The sequence below is a fragment of the Lacerta agilis genome, chromosome 1 (genome assembly GCF_009819535.1).
Source record: "Lacerta agilis isolate rLacAgi1 chromosome 1, rLacAgi1.pri, whole genome shotgun sequence".
Classification (NCBI taxonomy): Eukaryota; Metazoa; Chordata; class Lepidosauria; order Squamata; family Lacertidae; genus Lacerta; species Lacerta agilis.
In genome coordinates this window covers 14244729-14267281 of record NC_046312.1, presented here as the reverse complement: position 1 = coordinate 14267281, position 22553 = coordinate 14244729, and the positions used below count along the sequence as shown (strand labels likewise).

Sequence of the window (22553 nt, the reverse complement as noted above, 5' to 3'; positions counted from 1 at the left end):
AAAACAAAAGAAAAATACAAAAATACATAATAAACAATAAACAACAACAATAACAATGACAATGACAATAAACATAAGAAAAAACACATATACATACCTAAACCTACACATATCTCAATCATCTTCTTTCTCTCTGTCTTCTTTGCATACATTGAGACTTCCCCTGTTCCCCCCACTGCATTCCAAATTAATATATAATTTGGGTGGCTTTGTATCTTTTCCCATAAACCTTCACCATATCTCTCAATAACTTTAAATTGATTAAACAAATATAGTTTTCTCACTTAAACTCAATATCTTTAGATATTCTTAACATTATAACATTCTCATCTAAACTTCTTCTACACTATTTTATCTGACATAAACATGCTAAAGCCGATTTTACTAGCTAATTCTGCTCAAATATTCAATTTTACACATTTAACTAAATATTCCTTAAATTTCTTCCAATCCTGCGACACCTTCTCCTCCCTCTGGTCTCGGATTCTCGCGGTCAGTTCGGCGAGTTCCATAAAGTCCATTAGCTTCATCTGCCATTCTTCTACTGTCGGAATCTCTTCGCCTTTCCAATAGCTGCCGGCGAAGTTAACTATTCGAGGAAATGAACGTGCAACCCAGCAGCTCTTCCCAGTAGCCCCTGTGGGGGAGTTGCCAGTTGCCTTCCACCCTTTCTAAGACTCCTCCTCTGCTGGATGTTTCCCAAGCAGTCTCAAAGTGTGTCTGCGCACTTCTGGTCTCTGTTCTGCTCTCCTCATTATCCTGTGTGTTCTTGGAGACCCAGGGGAAGGGGGAGCTTGTCACAACAGGAGTGGCAATGTCCTTGGATTCTGTTTCAGCCTTGAAGTCGGAACTGGGATAGCTGTGGTGCGCTGCGCTCATTGGAGGCTGGATCTGCCTCTTGGAGAATAGGAGGTGCTGCTGGTCTCCTCCCAGGGAGGAAATGGCTGGGGCTGCCCTCTGGCTTCTCCTAGGCTCTGCACCCACTTGGCATGATTCAGAGTGCCCCCCGCAACAGCCTTTGATTCCCACTCCAACCCCCAGGTGAGGTTGATTTGATTCCCCCTGTGTTCCCAATGTAGATCTTCACTCCCTCCTCCTTTCCGATGTCCATCTTTATTCTCCTCTTCCTCCTGATGTAGATCTTCACTCGCCCCTTCTTCCCTGGCCAAAGGAGGCGCCATTTTGAGGTTTGCCTCAGGTGCCGAAATGTCTTGGGCCAGCCTTGGAGGCAGAGCATAGCCACCATCGCTAGTGGCAGAAAGGCACTGCATTTACTGCCGAAGCGAGAATTGAGACAATTCTGTCATTCTTTAAAAATATGGAGATCCCTAAAATAGCCCATTCATCCTGGTAGAACATTCGGAGTGTGCAATAAAACTATCTATATGTTTAAAGTAAACACGCTGAATATTTATATGCCACAATTATGACTATTCATATCTGCTGCATTGCAATTAACTCCAATTAATAATATTCATTAGTGTTCTTCCAAGGCTGTAATTCATGATTTTAAAATAGGGATGCATCTGCAGAATCTTAAAGTGGAATAGAGTGTCTTCTTTAGCTATCCACTTCTACTTGCACAGTGTAAATTCAGAATGTTTGTGAATTGTATGGGTCTACTCTTGGGAGACCAGTGGGGAAAGGAACTGGTCTGAGCAGGAAGTGGGAGACTCCCTGGCTTCTTCAGCAGCCTGCCTCATCTATGTCTTCTGGTCCCTCTCCTCTTCTGCCTCTGAGTCTGGACTGTCCTCTACCCAGCCTCTCCCTGCTCACTAAACACTGTTGCCTCTTCAGCATCCATCACCTCTTCCTCCCAGTCTGCTCCCTCTTCTCCCTCTGACCACTCCATCATTGCCCCACCACCAGTGCCCTGGCCATAGCTGTCAACCCTCCCTGCTGTTCCCCACTGCTATAAGGGAATTTTGTGGGATGTAACACAGAGCAGCCAAACACAACACTCCTAGAGAGGACATGAAGGTAACTCAGTCCTCCAGGATTAACTTCCTGTTTACCTGGACTGAGTTACAGGAACCAGAAGTAGATGTGGTCTTACCTGGGAGGAAGATCCCAAAGAAGACTCTCCATTTTGCCTCGTCCTTTGAAGAAGCAGCATGCTCTCTCTCAGCCTGCAGCTGAGAGAAGCAGAGGTGAAGCCTGTTCCCTCATGGAAGCAGCTTCACTGCATGTAAATACATTTATCTAAGTTTGTCTGCCTCCTTGAAGCATGTACTGTAACTCACGGATGTCTGTAAGTAAACTCCTTTTATATCTTATAATCAGTATTGTGTCTTTCTACTTTTAAGAGGGAACAAGGGGAATATACCAGGAATATAGCTGGCTTAAGCAGCCTATGCAAACGTTTTTTCTGCTGTGTTTTAAAGGGAATGTAAACTCTGCTAAGTTTGGAGCTTGCTCACACAAGCTGGGATTGAGATATATAAATAATATATACTCATCCACACTCCTAAACATTCCCACAAAGGGTTATTGGCCCCAGTATTGCATATTTTTGTGTATTTTTGAAGGATTGCATTGGATTGTGTTTTTGAGTTGAGTTGGATTTTTTTTTAAAGTACTTCCTGGTGAGCACATGTTTCTTTGTCTTTGGTCTTTGTGCTGAAAGGGATTAACCCCCCTCCCCTCCCTCAGAGTTTACAGTACTCAGAGGCAGTGAAGATTTATTTGAGGTTTTTTTTGTATTTTTGAGCATTTTTGAGGTTTTGATTTGGAATTTTTGACAATTTTTTTGGATTTTTGAAATTTTTCAACTTTTTTGAATTTTAAGATGGCTACTGTAGCTTTTGTTAGTGAAGCAAGGCCAAACTATATGCTGGCTGAACGACCATAATTTTGTGCACTGAAAGCAACGCTTAATGGTATATCTGAGTGCAAGGAACGTTCTGCAGGCTATAAAAGATGAAAAGCCTACAGGAGATAAAGAAGAAGATTAGCCAAAATTGAAGCCTGGGAAAGGAAGAATAGCGAAGCCAAGCACATAATTTTAAGTGCACTTCGCGATGAGCATCTATCCTTAATAAACATTGAGGATGATGCATCCCAGATTTTAAAAGACATTGAGCGGATTTATGGAGCATCTACACAGAACTCCTACAGGCATTTGCTAGATAAATTGCTCAAGTTAAAGATGAACTCCAGAGAGCAGTTCACAGAGCATGTTAAGAGTTTTTCAGAGATTGTGCAAAGAATTGCTCTCACTCCTGAAGCTCTTAATGAAGTGACTAAGGTGACTTTCTTGCTAGCATCGCTAGGACCAGCATTTTCTTCATTTAGAAGCCTAATGGATCACACAAAAGATCTGACTTTATGAATTAATCAGCCACTTAAGAGAGGAATGCAGAGAAAGCTTGGATTCTCAAGAACGCAACTCTAGGAGAAGTGACTGTAATTATGCTTCAAAGCAATTTAAAAAGGCCAAAGAAATAACTTGTTTAACTGCCAGAGGAGAGGTCACATAGCAAGGACTGTAAATCTCCTAAAGTGAACAACCCCGCCCCTTTAAGCCAGAAGGGGACAAAAGGGGGAAGCATGAGTGCAACATGCTGCTGCAAAGAAAGGAGCTTAGCTGTCCAGAATTATGAAAATGTGCCATAATAAGTGGTATTTAGATTCTGAGCGAGCTCCCATTTTGTTTTAATGAAAAGTACTTTGATTGAACTAAATGATGAAGAATCTGAAATTCAGATACCAGATGGCCGCATTTTGAAGTCGAAAGGTGCAGGTTCTGTGCATTTGGAATTCAATGTAGACAATGAACCATTTAGAACCAGAGTGTCTAATGTTCTGTTTGTACCAGAATTGAACTGCAACTTACTTAGTGTATCCACATTGAAAGAAAGGTTTCAAGGTCACATTTGAAAATGGACGATGCAATGTAACCAAGCATGGTGAAGTGTATATCCAAGGAAGCTAATCAATAATGTTTATGAGGTTGATCTTTCAGAAAGCCAATCTGCAAAGGTTGACACAAGGAAGACTGTCATTGACTGTTCCAAAGAGTCAGAATGGACTCAAGAACTTATACACTTTCCTTCTGTAACCCCAACAAAGTACTAATCTGCCTTCTAGTGTCATAGCGCCCCCTACAGGTGATGCACCAGAAGACGCAGAGGACCAGAATCCTGGCGGCTCCAGAGACGAAGAGGATCCAGAAGGGGACATGCCAGCGTTGGAGGAGATGAAGAAGCTGATGCGGTTCAGGAACCAGAACCAGAGGTCAGACGCTCATCCAGAACCAACAGAGGTGTTCCACCGGTAAGGTTGTCCTACCTTGCAGGGTCGGCGTCACCACAGGAACCTTCCACATGGGAAGGAGATTCAGCGGATGCCAACTGCAGGAAGCCAGTCTCTGGAAGAAGGCCGCGCAGGAGGAGATGGATGCACTGCATCAAAATAAGACTTGGACCCTCACAGAACTACCTCCGGGTAAGAAAGCCATTGGCTGCAAGTGGGTTTTCAAGGTTAAGAAGGGGTCAGAAGGGGAAGTGCAACGCTACAAAGCAAGACTAGTAGCACAAGGCTTTTCGCAGAAATATGGTGAAGATTATGATGAAACGTTTGCACCAACTGTAAGATACAGTAGCGTAAGAATGCTTTGAGCATAGCAGCCTCTAAGCAAATGGACGTACGTCACATCGATGTTTCGACTGCGTTTTTGCATGGGGAGATTACAGAACAGATTTATATGAAACAGCCTAAAGGGTTTTATAAAAACCGAATGAGGCTCATCTAGTCTTGCAAATTAGAAAAGGACTTTATGGATTAAGGCAGGCTGCTAGAGCTTGGAATCAGAAATTGCACAGTATGCTGTGTGCAACTTGGATACAAGCAAGGAAACGCTGACAAATGCTTGTACAGTAAGTCAAGTAATGGACAATTTTCTTATATATTGGCTTTCGTTGATGACTTGATTATCGCAACATCTAATAACAGAGACTATGTGCAAATTTTGACACACCTCAGCAAAGAGGTGGGAGTCAAAGAACTAGGAGATGTCAAGTACTACCTAGGAATCCAGGTGGAAAGAGAGGAAGATGGATCGTTCCTTCTCAGCCAGCGACAGAAAATAAATGAACTGAGTTGAATGCATGCAGATGCAAGACGCAAACCCAGTTGCAACGCCCATTGGCCACAGACTTCCTGAAGAATCAGCAGGATTCGAAGCTGTTGCCAGATAACAGTGAATATAGGTCGGTAATTGGTAAACTTTTGTATTTAGTTACCACATGTAGACCTGACATAGCCAATGCAGTGGGGATTCTTAGCAGGGAAAGTGAGTTCTCCCACTGAGCATGATTGGGCTGGTGTGAAGAGGGTTGTGCATTATCTGAAGGGTACAGTGAACTGTAAATTAAGGTTGCCAGCTGTCAGTGGACCCTAAGTTGGTGGGGTACACTGATGCAGATTGGGCTGGGGATAATGCTGATTATAAATCAACAAGTGGTCATGTTTTTATGTTTGGGGATGGACCTGTTGTGTGGGGCAGTTATAAACAGAACTGTGTAGCATTATCTTCCACAGAAGCTGAATATATTTCTGCATCGGAATCGTGCGAGAGATTGCCTGGCTCGATGAACTCATCAAGGACTTTGGTTTGGTGGAGGAAAGCAAGCTGTCAGTTTGCTGAGGACAATCAGAGTTGCATAAAACTGACTCAGAGTGAAAAGTTCCTTGCCAGGACAAAACATATAGGTGTGAGGTACCCATTATATACGTCAGGCAGTCCCGGATGGACTTGTGGAACTGTTGTACTGCTGCACCCATGAGATGGCTGCGGACATCCTGACGAAGCCCCTCCCAAGAGAGAGTTTCCAGAATCTACGTGTCAAGCTGGGACTCTGGGTGGTTGATTAAAGTTGTATATTTTTGTATGTTGTGTTCGTCTGAGAAGGGGTTTGTGGGATGTAAACACAGAGCAGCCAAACACAACACTCCTAGAGAGGACATGAAGGTAACTCAGTCCTCCAGGATTAACTTCCTGTTTACCTGGACTGAGTTACAGGAACCAGAAGTAGATGTGGTCTTACCTGGGAGGAAGATCCCAAAGAGACTCTCCATTTTGCCTCGTCCTTTGAAGAAGCAGCATGCTCTCTCTCAGCCTGCAGCTGAGAGAAGCAGAGGTGAAGCCTGTTCCCTCATGGAAGCAGCTTCACTGCATGTAAATACATTTATCTAAGTTTGTCTGCCTCCTTGAAGCATGTACTGTAACTCACGGATGTCTGTAAGTAAACTCCTTTTATATCTTATAATCAGTATTGTGTCTTTCTACTTTTAAGAGGGAACAAGGGGAATATACCAGGAATATAGCTGGCTTAAGCAAGCCTATGCAAAACGTTTTTCTGCTGTGTTTTAAAAGGGAATGTAAACTCTGCTAAGTTTGGAGCTTGCTCCACACAAGCTGGGATTGAGATATATAAATAATATATACTCATCCACACTCCTAAACATTCCCACAAATTTCACGCAAAAAAAGGGGAAAGGTTGACAGCTATGGCCCTGGCTCTGAGCCATCTTCCCTTGCTGGTTCCCCAGCTGGTGCCTCCTGCCAGTTCTCTGCATCCAGCCAGTCCATGACAGTCATCTAGTCCAACCCCTACAGCGCAGGGATCTTTTGCCCATGTGGGTCTCGAACTCGCAACCCTGAGATTAAGAGCCCCATGCTCTACTATACATGAAACAGCTGTATATGTATGTATTCATGGTTGATGTTCTTATTGTTCAATTCCTGCGAGGTGTTTCGTAGGAAGCAAATTCGCAAATGAAATACATGAATATGTTGCAGTATAATGAGTAGCTGCAAGAAATGTTTCTCAGGGTACACAGGTCCCCCCCCCCCTGATGAACAAAGGCACTACAGCCTTTGAACCTTTCTCCCTGTCTTGCTCCACTGCCATCGTTTCCCACCTCCCTGCTCAAATCCAAAATGGCGCCCCTGGCTCACTTATGTCTCGCTTGCTTTGAACCTGCTGTCTCCTTATGCATCTCCGGGCAGTCTGCTTCTCTGCGAGAACAGGCTCCCTGCAGCCTGTGGGGTGAGCCCCCTTTCTGGAGCTGTAAAGAACCCAGCGGGTCTCTCCTTGCCTCTGATCCCTGAAGCTCCTGCTATAAATCACAGAAGGCAGATTCTTCCCGAAATGCTGGTTCAGTGTTACGGTGCCCTGGCGCAGAGATTTATGAGCACTGCCACGGTCACAGCTATGGACAGCCAACAGAAGGATGCTGACAGCTCAGGGGTTCTTACAGACTTCTCAGGAGGACAGAGTAGAATGCATCGCTGTGGTGATTCAAGTCAGTCAGCATGATGGGTTGAAAAATGGCTTAGATAATGGGATAAGTTAAGGCTTGGGTCCAGCGCTTTGATTTGGGATCTGTCATGCTCAGCCAGGTTCTAATCCCTATGGCAAGCGGCTGGGTCTGGGAGTTACAGTTTTATTTAATTTAAAATAAAATAAAATAATTTCGCATACTGTCTTGGAGTAAAGATGGGAAGGCTGGAGCTGGCTGGCAGGTCAAATCCTTACCTCCACCTCCAGGGGCCATCTTTGGCAAGTGGGCGGAGCCTCTCACCTGCCATCAACTGACATCATTATGATTCCGGACGTCAACCTCCCCATTTAAGTCCATTGGAGATGCTGTTTGCAATCAACTGTACTTGTTAAGGACAGTAAAATTAAGCATGAAAATCACCACAGGGAGTCCTCTGGACTCGAAGAGGATGTTACCAGCATGTCTCACCTGTGGAAGTCCATAAGCTTGTGTCAGGAAGGGGGCCAGAGGCAATGAAGAGAGATGAACAACTTCAGTTTGTATCTATATGAGTTTGTTGTGCTGTATGCATTGGCATGGCTACAGTAGCAAAAGAACAATAGACCTAAGTTTTTATTTTATTTTATTTAAGAAAGCTATTTGCAGTTTACGGACAGTTAAGTCCAATGAACTGGCGGTGGAAAAAAAAGACTGTCACTCCACGTACTTTGAGGAAAGAGGTTCTATAAGGACATACAAATGTTGTGAACGGCCAAAGAGACTGTGTGGTGTATCAGTAAAGGCGTAATCATCTCAATGCCTTTGCCGGAAGAACCTCTAAGAGGTTTGCAGTTAATATATGAGAATATAATGGAGTTTTCTTGTTGTGTTTGGGTACTTCTCTAACTGTCAGGAAGATCTTCCTGGAGTTTAGTCAAAATCTCCTTTCTTGTAACTTGAATCCATTGGTTTGGGCCCTACCCTCCAGAGCAGGAGAAAACAAGCTTGCATCCACCTTCCATGTGGCAGCCCCTTGAGATATTTGAAGATGGCTACCCTTTCTCCCTCAGTCCTCCTCTTTCCCATGCTAAACATACCCAGCTCCTTCAATCGTTCCTCAGAAGGCTTGGTTTCCAGGCCTTGACCATCTTGGTCACCCTCCTCTGCGCACGTCCACCCAACATGAATAGCAGGACAGTGATATTCACAGTGTGATGCAGCAGCTAAAAAGCCAATGCAATTCTGGGCTGCATCAATAGGAGAATAGCATCTTAGATCAAGGGAAGTAATAGTACCACTGTTTTCCTGCTCTTGTCAGACCTCACCTGAAATACTCTGTCCAGTTCTGGGCACCACAGTTTAAGAACGATACTGACAAGCTGGAACGTGTCCAGAGGAGGGCAACCAAAATGGTCAAAGGCCTGGAAACGATGCCTTATGAGGAATGGCTTAGGGAGCTGGGTATGTTTTAGCCTGGAGAAGAGAAGGTTAAGGGGTGATATGATAGCCATGTTCAAATATATAAAAGGATGTCATATAGAGGAGGGAGAAAGGTTGTTTTCTGCTGCTCCAGAGAAGGGACCGGGGCCAATGGATTCAAACTACAAGAAAGAAGAATCCACCTAAACATTCGGAAGAACTTCCTGACAGTAAGAGCTGTTCGACAGTGGAATTTGCTGCCAAGGAGTGTGTGGAGTCTCCTTCTTTGGAGGTCCTTTAAGCGGAGGCTTGACAGCCATCTGTCAGGAATGCTTTGATGGTGTTTCCTGCTTGGCAGGGGGTTGGACTGGATGGCCCTTGTGGTCTCTTCCAACTCTATGATTCTATGATTCTACCTACTTATGGCGCTCTGGATATTGGTGACTCTTAACTCCCACCAACCCATGACCATTGGCCACACTGGCTCAGGCTGATGGGAGTTGGGGGTCCACCAATTTCTTTCAGGCTGCAGGTTCTCCATCACTGACATTCATTCACACAGCAAGGATTAAATGTAACCAGAGGAGGGAGATGCAACGTGGAGATCAACTGCTTTGCTGCTTTCCTAGCTGCAGGCTGCTGTGTCCGCTATGCTGCTGTTCCAGACGGTTCTTAGCAACACAGAGTTTCCACTAGCGCAATTGTTGCGTTGGATTTCTCCGTTGCACAACATTAAAACACACATGCCGGCTAGCGCAAGAGCCCACGAGTGCAGCTTATGGTCTCAGCACCCCTTTTCTTTCTTCCCTTTGATCATGCCCAATTTCCCCTATGTATGACAAGGTGTACGGTTTTCTGAACTGGTAGCCAGAAGACACAGGCCAGCCTCTTATCCTTAAATTACCTCTTTCCTCCCCCAGTTGGAAAGGGAAATTGCTCCTCATTCTAGACAGTACGCATAGCTCTGACCAACTGCTGCCACCTGCAGGTGAGCACTGGCGAGGACAGACGAAGGCAGCTCGAAACAGACAGAAAGTAATTAACTGGGTAACAGCGGAATCTACATTTCTTCTTCTTCTTTTTCTTCTTCTTCCCCAATTCTAATCCAAGATGTGGTCCAGGGCAAAGAGACGTGCTGGAAGCTTCTATATTAAAGTCCCACATTCCCCCAAGAGGCACCTTATCAGCGCCATGCTAGCTAATGGCTCTCGCTCTTGCTTTATGGCGGGAGAAGGGAACTCGGGGCCCAATCAGCGCCGTCACAGAGGCTTGATTAGCAAATGAGCTCTTTGCAGCACTCCCAAGTGCTTCCAGCATTGCAGAACAGCATGCTCTGATGAGGCAGTCGGTGACAGGAGAGCAGGACAGCCTCTGGCACGACTGCAGGCAAGGCGGAGCGGAGGAACCAAATTAAAAACGACTGCATAGCGGCGGCATCTGATGGAAAGGCCTCTGCTTTAAGAACATTTAATTCTTCCATGCCCTTTCCCATCAAGCTTGTTTCCCCGCGTGGTGTCCTGAATACTTTTGAAACTGGGAAGACTTGGGCTTGAACCCTCTGGGACCTGTGGGTCAACCTCTCTCTCTCTCTCTCTCTCTCTCATTAGCCTGTTGCCACATTTCGGTTGTTATGCGAGGACAAAGTGGGCTCCCTCCTCTCCCCAATTTATGCTGCCCTGCCAACATGGTCAATATATAAGCCAACTTTCACCACTCAGATGTTTGGGACTCCTATTCCCATGGTCAGTAAGCAGCCATGATGGGAGTCGTCGTCCAATGACATCTGAACACAAACGGTTGCAAACTTTGTAGTAAAAGGTAGCCATGTTGGCCCCTTATAAGAATTTGGAAATCCGTAGTAGGTTATTAGGTCAAGCCCAAATGTCACAAAATAGTGTGCAAGCTTTTGCCATCTAGAATACAAAACTTGCATGCTATTTTGACTGGCCTAATCAAGGTCCTTGCCCTACTATGGGGTTTTGGAAATTTTACAGCGCAGTTGTGGCGGCACTGGGTCTGACCTTTGGAGAAATACTGGCTTGATTCAGACATCGTGCCAAATCACGGTTTGGTGCTAACATGAACGACCCTGGGCCTCAGTGACCCAGTCCAATTCTGTCTAGAAGCTGCCTTCCACCAAAGCAGGTAGTTTTTCTATCTAGTTGGGGGTTGTCTACCCTGACAGGCAGGGATCCTGCAGGGTCTTAGGCAAATGGTTTTCCTACCACCTGCTATCTTATTCTTTGAACTGAAGATGCTAGTCCTTGAACTTCTGCATGCACTGGACGTGCTTTATCACTGAGCTGGTTTGCAAAGCAATAACAACCTGCCCTTTGCTCCCTAATAGAAAGGAGAGAATCTCAGCACAACAGGAGAGGGGGGGAGCACTTGTCCTACTGCTTTCTCCTGGGGAAACCTGTTCTTTACTGCTGAATCGCAGGAAACGTCCGTCGGGTTTTCTGCAAATTGATGGTTGCTCCGGTTTAGCAGTAAAGCGTGTGTTTTCCTGGGGAATGCGGCAGGGCAAACGAAAATCCTCTTGGACCCATGTCTAGAAAGCACAGAACCTGCAGAAAACCTCTTGGCCCCATGCTTTCTAAGTGTGGATGTGCCCTCTGACACCCAGACAGTAAAAGTCAACATCATATTTGTGCAACTTTGAGCCCTCTGGCTTGGCATGGGACTCTACCTGCACTTCAGACTATGCGGCGCGGCAGTTGGGAATGAATCAATCCATGAATCTATGGGTTGCACCCAATGTAGTGCCAAGTTGAAGTCACTTAGTGGTACATGAAATGTTTTGCTCCGGGGAACGTTGTTGCACAAGAGAAATGTGCAAGCAGGTTAACTTTGCTGCGCAATAGAGAGCGCAACCAGTTGCATAATAGGATTCTGCTACTGCAGCAGCTGTGTTGGATTCCTTCATCGTGCAATAAGCAAATTCGCCCGTCCACTAACCCAATAGCCCTTGGCTAGTGGACAGAGGATTCTGGGGGGTGGCGCTGTAGTCTAAACCACAGAGCCTAGGGCTTGCTGATCAGAAGGTCAGTGGTTCGAATCCCCACGACGGGGTGAGCTCCCATTGTTTGGTCCCATTTCCTGTCCACCTAGCAGTTCGAAAGCACGTCAAGTGCAAGTAGATAAATAGGTACTGCTCTGGAGGGAAGGTAAATGGCGTTTCCGTGCACTGCTCTGGTTCGCCAGAAGTGGCTTAGTCATGCTGGCCACATGACCCAGAAGCAGTCCTGCAGACAAACAACCGGCTCCCTCGACCTATAGAGCAAGATTGAGCGCCGCAACCCCAGAGTTGTCCACGAGTGGACCTAATGGTCTGTGGTACCTTTACCTTTACCTTAGAGAGCGCAATCAGTTGCATAATAGGTTTCTGCTAGCGCAGCAGCTGTGTTGGATTCCTTCATCGTGCAATAAGCAAATTCACCGTCCACTAACCCAATAGCCCTTGGGCTAGCGGACAGAGGATTCTGGGTACAGCCCTATATTATTAAAGCTCATCCTGTATGGAAAGGATTTATAGAGAGGAGCCGTGTAAGAATGTTGTTAATGTCACTCAATAATGAGGCTGGCTCATGGAGAGAAGAGTCCCAAGATGCCTTGCAACATTTCTTCCTTTTGTTTGTTTTTTCAGTACATCCCACTGAATGGAGAATTCATCCTGGCCCCTGGTGCTGGGGTTTGCAGCCTTCGACGGCAGTTTTGATCCAGGATGTGAGACAGGTATTGTGCTCAACCTACCGTCATTAGTCATGCAAATTAAGCACAGAGAGAATATGCCTCCGTTACGCTGCTGCTCACATGAGTCATTCTCCCAGTCATAATTAACTTTCCCCTGGAGCCCCCTCTACCAAAGTTTTGAAACTACAGTCAGAGCTTTCCTTTACATAATTGGGGGTGGGGGAGGAGGAGGAGGAGGAGGAGGGTGGAGGTGGAGGAAATGCAGACATTCCTCCAGGACTGTCCCCATAGAGGTTCCCATTGAAATGAGTTGTTTTTGCTCTTGCCGGAGTGTTGCATTCATTTCGGTGCGTCTTACATGGGGGAATATTCCCAGTGGGATGACGTTCATTGTTTGCCTTTCCATTGTGTCTAGTACAAGCATAGCGAGACTGAAATCCACATTCTCTGGATTCAAGGCCTATAATGAAGCGAGTGCATTGGGCTTAATCTAACTTACCGGTAATCCGGAGCCAAGTCTGGAAAACTATGCGTGGTACCCAGCTAAATAACCGAGCAAGCAAAACAACTTCTGCTTGTGCAATGGGACTTTCCTCCGCCTCTCTTCCCTCTGCTCATCTCCCGCACTGTACTAGCACAACCTAACACTATATTGTATGCAGTTCGGGGTTTTTGTGGATATAGGCGAGTCCCCATTTATGTTGGGGGTTACGTCCTGAGGCACCGCGTGTTGTTTACATGAAATGGCATACATTGGGACACCATCGGAAAAGCCTGCAAACACCCTCTAAACATCTGGAGAACTTTGGAAAACCCTCTAAAAAACACAGCAGCACTTACCAAGATGCCAAACTAGGCCTCAACGGTCAGTGCAAGGGCTCCTGGTATTACACTTGCAAAGACTTGTGGGGTTGCCATGTGCTGCTTCTGTGCCCTTTTTCATCCTTCCGGTCTCTTCAAGGGCTACTTTTGCTATTTTATTTTTATTTTTTAAGTTTTCCAGTTTTCCATTCTTATACAGTAGTTCTGTTTGACTTCCCACCCAGCATTCCATGACAGTTCCTTTCACATCTTGATTGGCTGCATATACACCATTCATTCACCTTATTTTCCACACTCTCTTATCTTTAATATTGTCAACTGGTGGTCACAAAGTTCCCCCTACCTGAATTTATATTTTAGGTCAATTTAAAAAATAAAATAAAAAAAATAGTCCCCTCAAGTATTCCCATTGACTCCTCGTCTGTTTATCATCTTGATTTCTTATTTTAGATGTCATACTGGCTAGCTCTGCATATTCAGTTAGTTTATATAGCCATTGTTCTTTCCTTGGGTCTCTCTTTCCCCCCAGCATCTTGCATATACTATCCTTGCTGCGTGTTGTTCCATATAGAAACAAACTGTGGGCTTTCTTTGGTAACTCGTTCCCAATTACACCTAGAAGAAATGCTCCCAGTTTCTTGGGGAAAGTAAATGTAATTTTTTTTCTTTAACTCGTTGTACACCATCTCCCAGAACTCCTTTTCCTGTTTGCATTTCCACCATAAATAAGTGAATTAGACATTTCCAGCATGATTTTGAATCTTGTTGTTGCATATTTTCTCTTATTTGGTAACATGCTGACAATCTCCTTGTTGAGTTCCATAATTCTCCCACTCAGCAATTCCATTATTAATGCCCAATATCTATAGCCCACTTTTGCAGTTTTTAAAATGCACTTCTGGGTTCGGTGCAATGCACCTGTGCATGATCACACGTCTATTGGAAGTGCATAAATGTGGAGTTGCCTGTACTAGAATTTCAGCTCTTATTTCGATGACTCCCTCCTGCTTGGTATGTTTGCACTTATGTCAGTATATGCCTCACGGCCAGTGCTGGATTTACGTATAAGCTAAACAAGCTACAGCTTAGGGCCCCACTCTCTTTGGTTGTTGTTGTTCAGTCATTCAGTCGTGTCCGACTCTTCGTGACCCCATGGACCAGAGCACGCCAGGCACGCCTGTCTTTCACTGCCTCCCGTCCAACCACTCTCTTGCCCCCCCCCCAAAAAAAAAATTAAAGGAAAAAAAAATTGGATGTACATTTCCAAAATATAAGATAAAAAACAAACAAAACCTACATACAGCAACAGTGTTTTGTGTTGTGTAGGCTCCTATGATGTAAGTAATGGGCCCCGCCTGCTAGCCTGCTCCCTAAAATATCACTGATTTGCTCATTTCTATATATAGGGTACCTGCATTCTGCATGTGGAAATGGCTTTAGATGCCTATTAGGTCCATAAATTACCATGCAGCATATATTCAACACAAAAAAACAGTGACAATTTGTTGTTGACAAAGGACTGCTGGACATCTAAAGGGCCCCCATTACCTTCAGTAGCTTAGGGCCTCATCAAACCTAAATCCGGCCCTGCTCACGGCGCCCGGAATGGCATGGCCCATGAAGAGCAGCCCTCTGCTGAAGTGAACTGGGTATCCCCTTCACTCGCATCTCCTTGTCTTATGCAGATGGAACTGCATGGTCCAGACGGAGCTCCACGCAGGGAGATGTACATGTATGGAGCTCTGTTGTATGGAGACAGAGGCTGAGGCTTTATCTGTAGATGAGTGGGCAGGATACCTATGGCCCCATGCCATCTAAGCAGACCAGAAGTCAGACCTAAATTCTACACCAAGGCCCTTGACGTCTTTCGTTCTTATGGGTGTGCTGCGTTATGCGCAAATCTGTGACAGCTTCGTTAATACTGAACGGGAAGAAAGTTGTTAATGAATTAAATATGAGCCTCGGCAAATACACTGTGTACAGCTGCCCCTGTGTATTGTTTATTTTCATATTAAATTCCCCAGCAGAGGAACTATGGGATATAGTTCGTGCATGGCATGTTTACAATTGCACTTGCAGAGAGCTGGGTCTGGGGTGGCGGCGGCAGCAGCAGGGGGAACCAGTGGCTGATACATTGCTAATAAAGTCGTTCCGGTTATTGCCATCCACGGCTTTCCCCAGGATTACTCACACTTGATGTTTGTGGAAGATCCTCTCCAGCGACTTCCATAAGATCTGTGCAGCGTTCTTGTAATATGTCTGGGATAATAAACCAGAGGATAGCCACGTGGAATCATAGAACTGGAGTTGGAAGGGGCCATGAGGGCCATCTAGTCCAACCCCCTGCAATGCAGGAATCTTTTGCCCAAGGTGGGGCTCGAACCCACGTCCCCGAGGCTGAGAGTCTCATGCTCTACCGACTGAGAGCTAAACTACTGGATCACACCACACCAATCCGGGCTGCATATGCACCATGCATTCAACGCACATCACTTTCTCCAAAGAACCCTGGGAAGTGTCTATCCCACACATAGAGCTATAATTCCCAGCACCCTTAACAAACTACAGTTCCCAGAATTCTTTGGGGGGAGTAGTCATGTGCTTTAGATGAGTGATATGTGTGAAGCCACAGTAATCAGCTGTGGGATATCACCTAGATCAAAGGTGCAGTTAATGCACCTTGCTGCCTCTTGAGAGTGGCCGGAGGGGAAGCAAGGATGAACTTTCTTGGGGACAAGACAGGGATGGACCTCAGCCCCCACAAGGGAGAGAGGGAAGATGGAGGGAGTGTGGGAGAAGGAAGCATCTGGAGTGACATCTCCACCTTTGCACAGATAATCATAACATTGTAAAGTTGGAAGGGACCTTCAGGGTCATCTAGTCCAGGTATCTTCAACCTCTTCTGACCCATGACTCACCTTTAAACCCACCATATATTTGCATGGTGGCAGTGCTCGTGTTGCGACCCATCTTGGATCAAGCTGTGACCCACTAGTGGGTCCTGACCCACCAATTGAAGACCAGTGATCTAGTCCAACCCCTTGTACAGTGCAGGATCTTCAGCTGCAGCATCCCCGGCAGATGACTGTCAAGGAACTTCTTAAATACCACCAGGAGAGGCCGATGTCTTCCATGACAGCCTGTTCCACAGCTCTTAGCATCAGGGCATTTTTCCTGATGTCCAGGCAAAGTCTGGTTCCTTGCAGTTTCCATCCTTTGGAACACAGAAAGCTGTCAGACCATTGGCCCATCCACTGGTCTATACTGGTAGACTGAAGCTCTCTGAGGTTCAGGTAGTGGACATTCTCAGCCCTGCCTTTAGATACTGGGCATTGAATCTGGGACCTGCTGCATGAAAGCAAATGCTCAACCACTGAGCTATGACTTTTCCCTTATTGCTCTAGGCCTGTTCATTGGAGCCATAGAGAAACAAGTCTGCTCCACCTTCTTCAGATAATTTGAAGACTCCTATTATGTCTCATCTTCGTCTTCTTGTCTCCAGGCAAGACGTAGCTTGCTCAGTCAGCCTGCTCTCTTAGCGACTTGATTTCCGCAACCCTCAAAATCCCTGGTTACTGTCCTCTTGGAATACTCCAGTTTGTCAATGCCCCCCTTCAAGTGTGGCACCCATGATTGTAGACTTCCCCTCCATATTATGTAAGGCCAAGCAACAAAAATATATATTTTGAGGGGGGTGCAGGGGAATTCAATGGAGAACAAAAAGGAATACTGGAATATTTGAAATAAGTTAGAAATGCACTATATTTGTAATGGAAGCTCAGATGATCGGAATTTCAGTGGATTTATAAGCTTTGGTATTAGAGGTTCTGTTCTGCAATTTACAATCTCAATATGGCATAGGTGATTCCTAGGGTCCTTGTTCTCATTTATTTTTAATTATGAAGATCAGAAGTCGTCCATGTGCAGCGGCTGGCCATGCAGATTGGTGAGCTTACCTCATGCACTTGCCACGCTTTAAAAAAGAAATCTTAGCATTAATTATAAACAAATAAAAAGCATAAAAATCAGAGAAGCAGAACAGACTCCACAAACTTCTCTCTCCCTCCCACCTATTAGCTTCAGAAGTCACCTTTGCCAGTGCAGACAATTTCCAGTGGTATGACCCCACCCTGTGGCGTGCTGCAACCTCATTGGACAACCTCGATCAAGGCAAACACATCTTCTCCGTGGATGAAGAAAGAGTCCCGTGCCAGTACGATGACGTTATCTTTCCGCCCGAAACGTCCTTCCGTGTGAACATCGAGTCGTCTGAGCAGGCAATACGGCTCAGGAGCATTTCAGTCATGGGGCAGGTAAAACAGGGCATTTGTGAGATGAAACCGTGGCTCCCTCACCATTTTCTGTTTCGCGATTCCAAAAATAAAATAAAAGATTTTGAGTGGAGATGGGCAACTTCCTCCAGATTCACTGTGAATCGCCTGGGGAGGGGAGCAGGTATGGCCCTACTGCTAGATTAAAACAGCAGCCCACCTCCGCACCCCAGCTAAGCTAGGATGCCCTGGGGGAGGGCATTGTCCAGTCTTCACTATTGAAGGGTTCTAAAGCTCTCCCTTCTCTTTCCCAGGTAATCACTTGCCCGGTTTGTGGGGAGAAGGCAGGAAGACTCTAGGACCATGTCAGAGTCCTCATGCCTCCTTGTTGAAGCCTGGCAAGCACTTACCAGATTTGAAAAGAACACTCTTTAGCTGCGTACACAGTGCCCCCGCACCATTCGCGCTTCCCTAAATCCACTTCTGTTCTTGCATGCACATGTGCAAGCACACACACACATATGCACACACAGAGATACACATCCTCCGGTGCAGTCTCGGAAGGTAAAAATAAAATAAAAAATGCTTGTGATCGAGACCTCAAACTGCGAGTTAGCCACCTCTGTATTAAGCACATTGGTGGTCTGAATTATCGTTTTCTCTGGCACTGTGATAAAACGACATCACCATGTCAAGCAGCCTTCACACATGAAAAGCCTCCCTGTGTTCATGCACACTCTCGATTTCAAGTGGCCTGATTTGCATGAATCAAGCCTTATCCCTCACTGTTGTTTCGATGTTTATCCAAGGTCACAGAGTCTTCCCTTCCAATAGCAGCTGGTTGCTATTTCAGAATCACAGCAGTTTACAATGCTTAGACATGAAAACAGTTGTACTTTTAATCCCATCATGTTGTTTGTGATTTTTCTTGAGGGAACTGTTGATTTCTGAGTTTTGTTTCCCCCCTGCCTCCGCATCGCCGCCACTTTCTCCTGAACTGGAATTAGAAGTTCACCAGTGACAACACCCTGGCAGAGTATATGCAGAGCTCCTCTGCAAAGCTACAGTTCCATGGACAAGGGGCATTCCGGCTGTCGAACGCCAGGTGCCCAGACAAATCGGGCTGCGAATGTGGGAATGCTGCAGTAAGTTCTTGGCCAATGGCATCCTCTGAGGCACTGGGTTCTGTTATCAAGAGACTTCAAGAGGGGGGTTTGAAGGAGTCTGAAGAAGAAGAAGAGTTTGGATTTGATATCCCGCTTTATCACTACCCTAGGGAGTCTCAAAGCAGCTAACATTCTCCTTTCCCTTCCTCCCCCACAACAAACACTCTGTGAGGTGAGTGGGGCTGAGAGACTTCAAAGAAGTGTGACTAGCCCAAGGTCACCCAGCAGCTGCATATGGAGGAGCGGAGACACGAACCCGGTTCCCCAGATTACGAGTCTACCGCTCTTAACCACTACACATGAGAACAGTTATATACTGCTAGACTATTGAAGCTGATTCACTGAGAATACTTCGCAGCGATATAAGGATCAGTGCAGCCAGTGAAGTCTTCCGGGGCTCTTTTTCTGCATAACCAGTAAAGAAAGGAGTAGGGATCTTGGAGAATTCTGACAGAAACGGGAGGCACATTAGGTGGACAAACATGTACACGAGTGCGCAAAACTGCCAGCCCAACACATGGATTGCCAACATGGCACCTGTGGGGACAGGTGTGCCTGCAGAGATGTTCCTTGTTGGAATTAGACAACAACAACAACAACTTTTGCCCTGCCCATCTGAATTGGTTGCCACAGCCCCTCTGGGCGGCTTCCGACAGAATATACGAAAACAGTACATCAGACAAAGAAATTGAAAGAAAGGCTCCCCATTTCCCCAGCCTAACTGCTCTGTAGGGGTGATTTCAGGACAGTTGCAGCTGAGGAGAGGAGAGTGGCAGTGATAATGGCTATGCTCTGCCTCCACCGTTGGGGGCAGCAATGCTTCTGAATGCCAATTCCTGGAAACCAGAGGAGGAGAGATTCCTCTTGCGCTCAAATCTTGCTTGTGGGCTTCACACAGGCACCTGGTTGGCCACTGTGAGAACAGGATGCTGGACTAGATGGGCCCTTGGCTGGATCCAGCAGACTCTTCTTGCATTCTTCTTACAAGCAGGCTGGCAATAGGTATAGTCAGTGCTTTTTTTCTTTTAAAACAAATGTTTAGGGGTACTCTCATTTTCCTGCTCATATTGAAATATTGCCCCTCAATGAGGCCAAACTTAGATTCACAAAATGTTTAGGGGTATGCATACCCCCCCAGGAAAAAAGCACTGGGTATAGTAGTCTTTGTCTGCAGCACCTAGGTATCTGCGTTGGAGATCTCTGGAAACCAGTTCATTTGTGCAGGCTGAAACCTTTTTCTTCACTGAGTAATCTACCTGCTCTTGTTAAAGGACCACGACAGAATCTGTGCTGCCTTGCTCAAGAAGTCTGGGAATCAATGTCCACAGGTGATGTGCAAGGACCCCCTAAAGCCCGTTGGCCATTGCTGCGAAATGTGCGGTAAGTGAAGACCAGCTTTGTTATAGCTTGTTTACAGGACAGAGGAGCAAATCAGTTTGCCTGCAATTCGCTCTGCCAACAGGTGCAATTGCGAGAATGATTTGGGAAATAGAGCATATATTGTATTGTGAATGTAAAAGGCCCCGGGTTCAATCCTTGACATCTCCTGCCTGAGACTCCGAGAGAGTCGCTGCCAGTCAATAACTCTAAGCTAGATAAGCCAGTGGTCTCTGATGCAATACTGAGGTCAGCTTAGATGGCTCAGTTGGTTAGAGCACGGTGATGATAATGCCAAGGTTGCAGGATCAAACCCCATATGGGACAGCTGCATATTCCTGCATTGCAGGGGGTTGGACTTTGTTGTTGTTCAGTCATTCAGTCGTGTCCGACTCTTCGTGACCCCATGGACCAGAGCACGCCAGGCACGCCTATCCTTCACTGCCTCTCGCAGTTTGGCCAAACTCATGTTAGTTGGACTAGATCAGGCATAACAAAATAAAATAAAAAATTCCTTCCAGTAGCACCTTAGAGACCAACTAAGTTTGTTCTTGGTATGAGCTTTCGTGTGCATGCACGAAATTTATTTTGTTTTGACTATGGCAGACCAACACGGCTACCTACCTGTAACTAGACCAGGCATGTCCAACTCCCAAGAGACTGTGATCTACTCCCAGTATTTAAAAAACTGACAGTGATCTACCCATTGTCATTGAAGGGAGGAGGAGCATGTGTGGGGTGGGTGGAAGGTGGCGGCTAACTGGAAGCGGGGGGAGATTACCAAGAGTTGTTGAGTTTTGGGGGGGGGGAGGATTGCCCAGAGTTTTTAAGCTTCTTCTGGGGAGCTTCTTTTGGGGTGGCGGCGGGGGGGGGCACATTCCTAGCCCTCTTCATTTAATACCGTGATTGACCAGGATCACCCACGATCGTCCAGGATCACGCTAGGGATCTACCTGTCAATCGTGGTCGACTGGTTGAACATGTTTGGACTAAACAAAATCGAAAATTCTTTCTAGTAGCACCTTAGAGACCAACTGAGTTTGTTCCTGGTATGAGCTTTCGTGTGCATGCACACTTCAGTGGGTAGCCGTGTTGGTCTGCCATAGTCAAAACAAAATCGAAAATTCTTTCTAGTAGCACCTTAGAGACCAACTGAGTTTGTTCCTGGTATGAGCTCATACCAGGAACAAACTCAGTTGGTCTCTAAGGTGCTACTAGAAAGAATTTTCGATTTTGTTTTGACTATGGCAGACCAACACGGCTACCCACCTGTAACTGAATGTTTGGACTAGATATTCAGGGTGCCTTCCAACTCTATGATTTTATGATATAAGGCAGATTCCTGTGTTCCTATCTTAGGGCTTATCTACATTTACCTTTTTTTGCCCCACTCTTTCAAGGCAGAGGTCTGTGCTTTAACGCTCCATGTCCGAGGAGTGAGTTCCCCCCGCCCCCCACCCCAAGCTTTCCCCATGCAAATCCGCTCTTCAAAGCTGAAACGGAGCAAACGCCAATTTGGGTTTTCTGCAGATTGACGTTTGTTCCAACTGAGGTTTAAAGAGCGGATTTGTGCAGGGAAAACTTTGGAGCAAAAAGGGGGGGATGTTCAGACACAGAGCTTTAAACTGCAGACTGTGCCTGGAAAGAGCAGAGGGGAGCTAAGTGTGGATTTAGCCCTTCGTGGCAATATGTGTACTGCATCAAAAGTAAAGTTGGAACAGTGTTAAGTGTTGAAATTCAACATAAGTTCAAACTTTTCACATTTTGAACAGTTCCAAATGTTGCTTTTGAAAATTGATTAGAGGTGAGAGGTTTGTTTGTTTGTTTTTAAGAAAGAAGGGAGCGGAGCTAAGGGACCTTTGACAATGGGAGTCAGTAATAATAATAATAATAATTCAATTTACATACTGCCCTTTATCAGGAGATCCCAGGGTGGTGTAAACATTAAAAACACATTACAGAACATTGATGAGAGAAACAGAATAAAAACAAAATAAACAAGTTGAAGTTGTAGTCCAGTACCATCTGGCAGGCTACAGGTTCTCCATCCCTGCTTCAGAATATGATCTCTCTTGGTCTGTGTGCAGGCACATTTCATAGATGGCTACCCAGTTGGTACCCTCCCTCCTCTCTCTTTTCAGCATCTTTCCTGGGTCCCCATCTACATACCTGGGGTCTCATCAATAGTTAACTCAGGAGGACTTATAAGTGAAAATATTTTTTTTGGGGGGGGATTTATTAATAATGCAATCCTACCCAACGGCATTTCCGTGCACTGCTCTGGTTCGCCAGAAGCAGCTTAGTCATGCTGGCTACATGACCCGGAAGCTGTGTGCGGACAAATGCCGGCTCCCTCGGCCTATAGAGCGAGATGAGCACCACAACCCCAGAGTCATCCGCGACTGGACCTAATGGCCAGGGGTCCCTTTACCTATCCAGTGTGAGAGAGCTAGTGTGGTGTAGTGGTTAAGAGCGGTAGACTCGTAATCTGGGGAACCGGGTTTGCGTCTCCGCTCCTCCACATGCAGCTGCTGGGTGA

At 45.9% G+C, this 22553-nt stretch overlaps 1 protein-coding gene across 1 annotated transcript in view; it reads left to right on the top strand.

Moving 5' to 3' along the window:
* AMN (amnion associated transmembrane protein) overlaps window positions 1-22553 on the top strand; it is a 79173-nt gene that overhangs the window by 33763 nt on the left and 22857 nt on the right. The window contains 5 exon segments of the mRNA XM_033139257.1: window positions 12332-12373; window positions 12375-12420; window positions 17278-17513; window positions 18479-18616; window positions 19909-20017. Of these exon segments, the coding sequence (XP_032995148.1) occupies window positions 12332-12373; window positions 12375-12420; window positions 17278-17513; window positions 18479-18616; window positions 19909-20017 (571 nt within the window).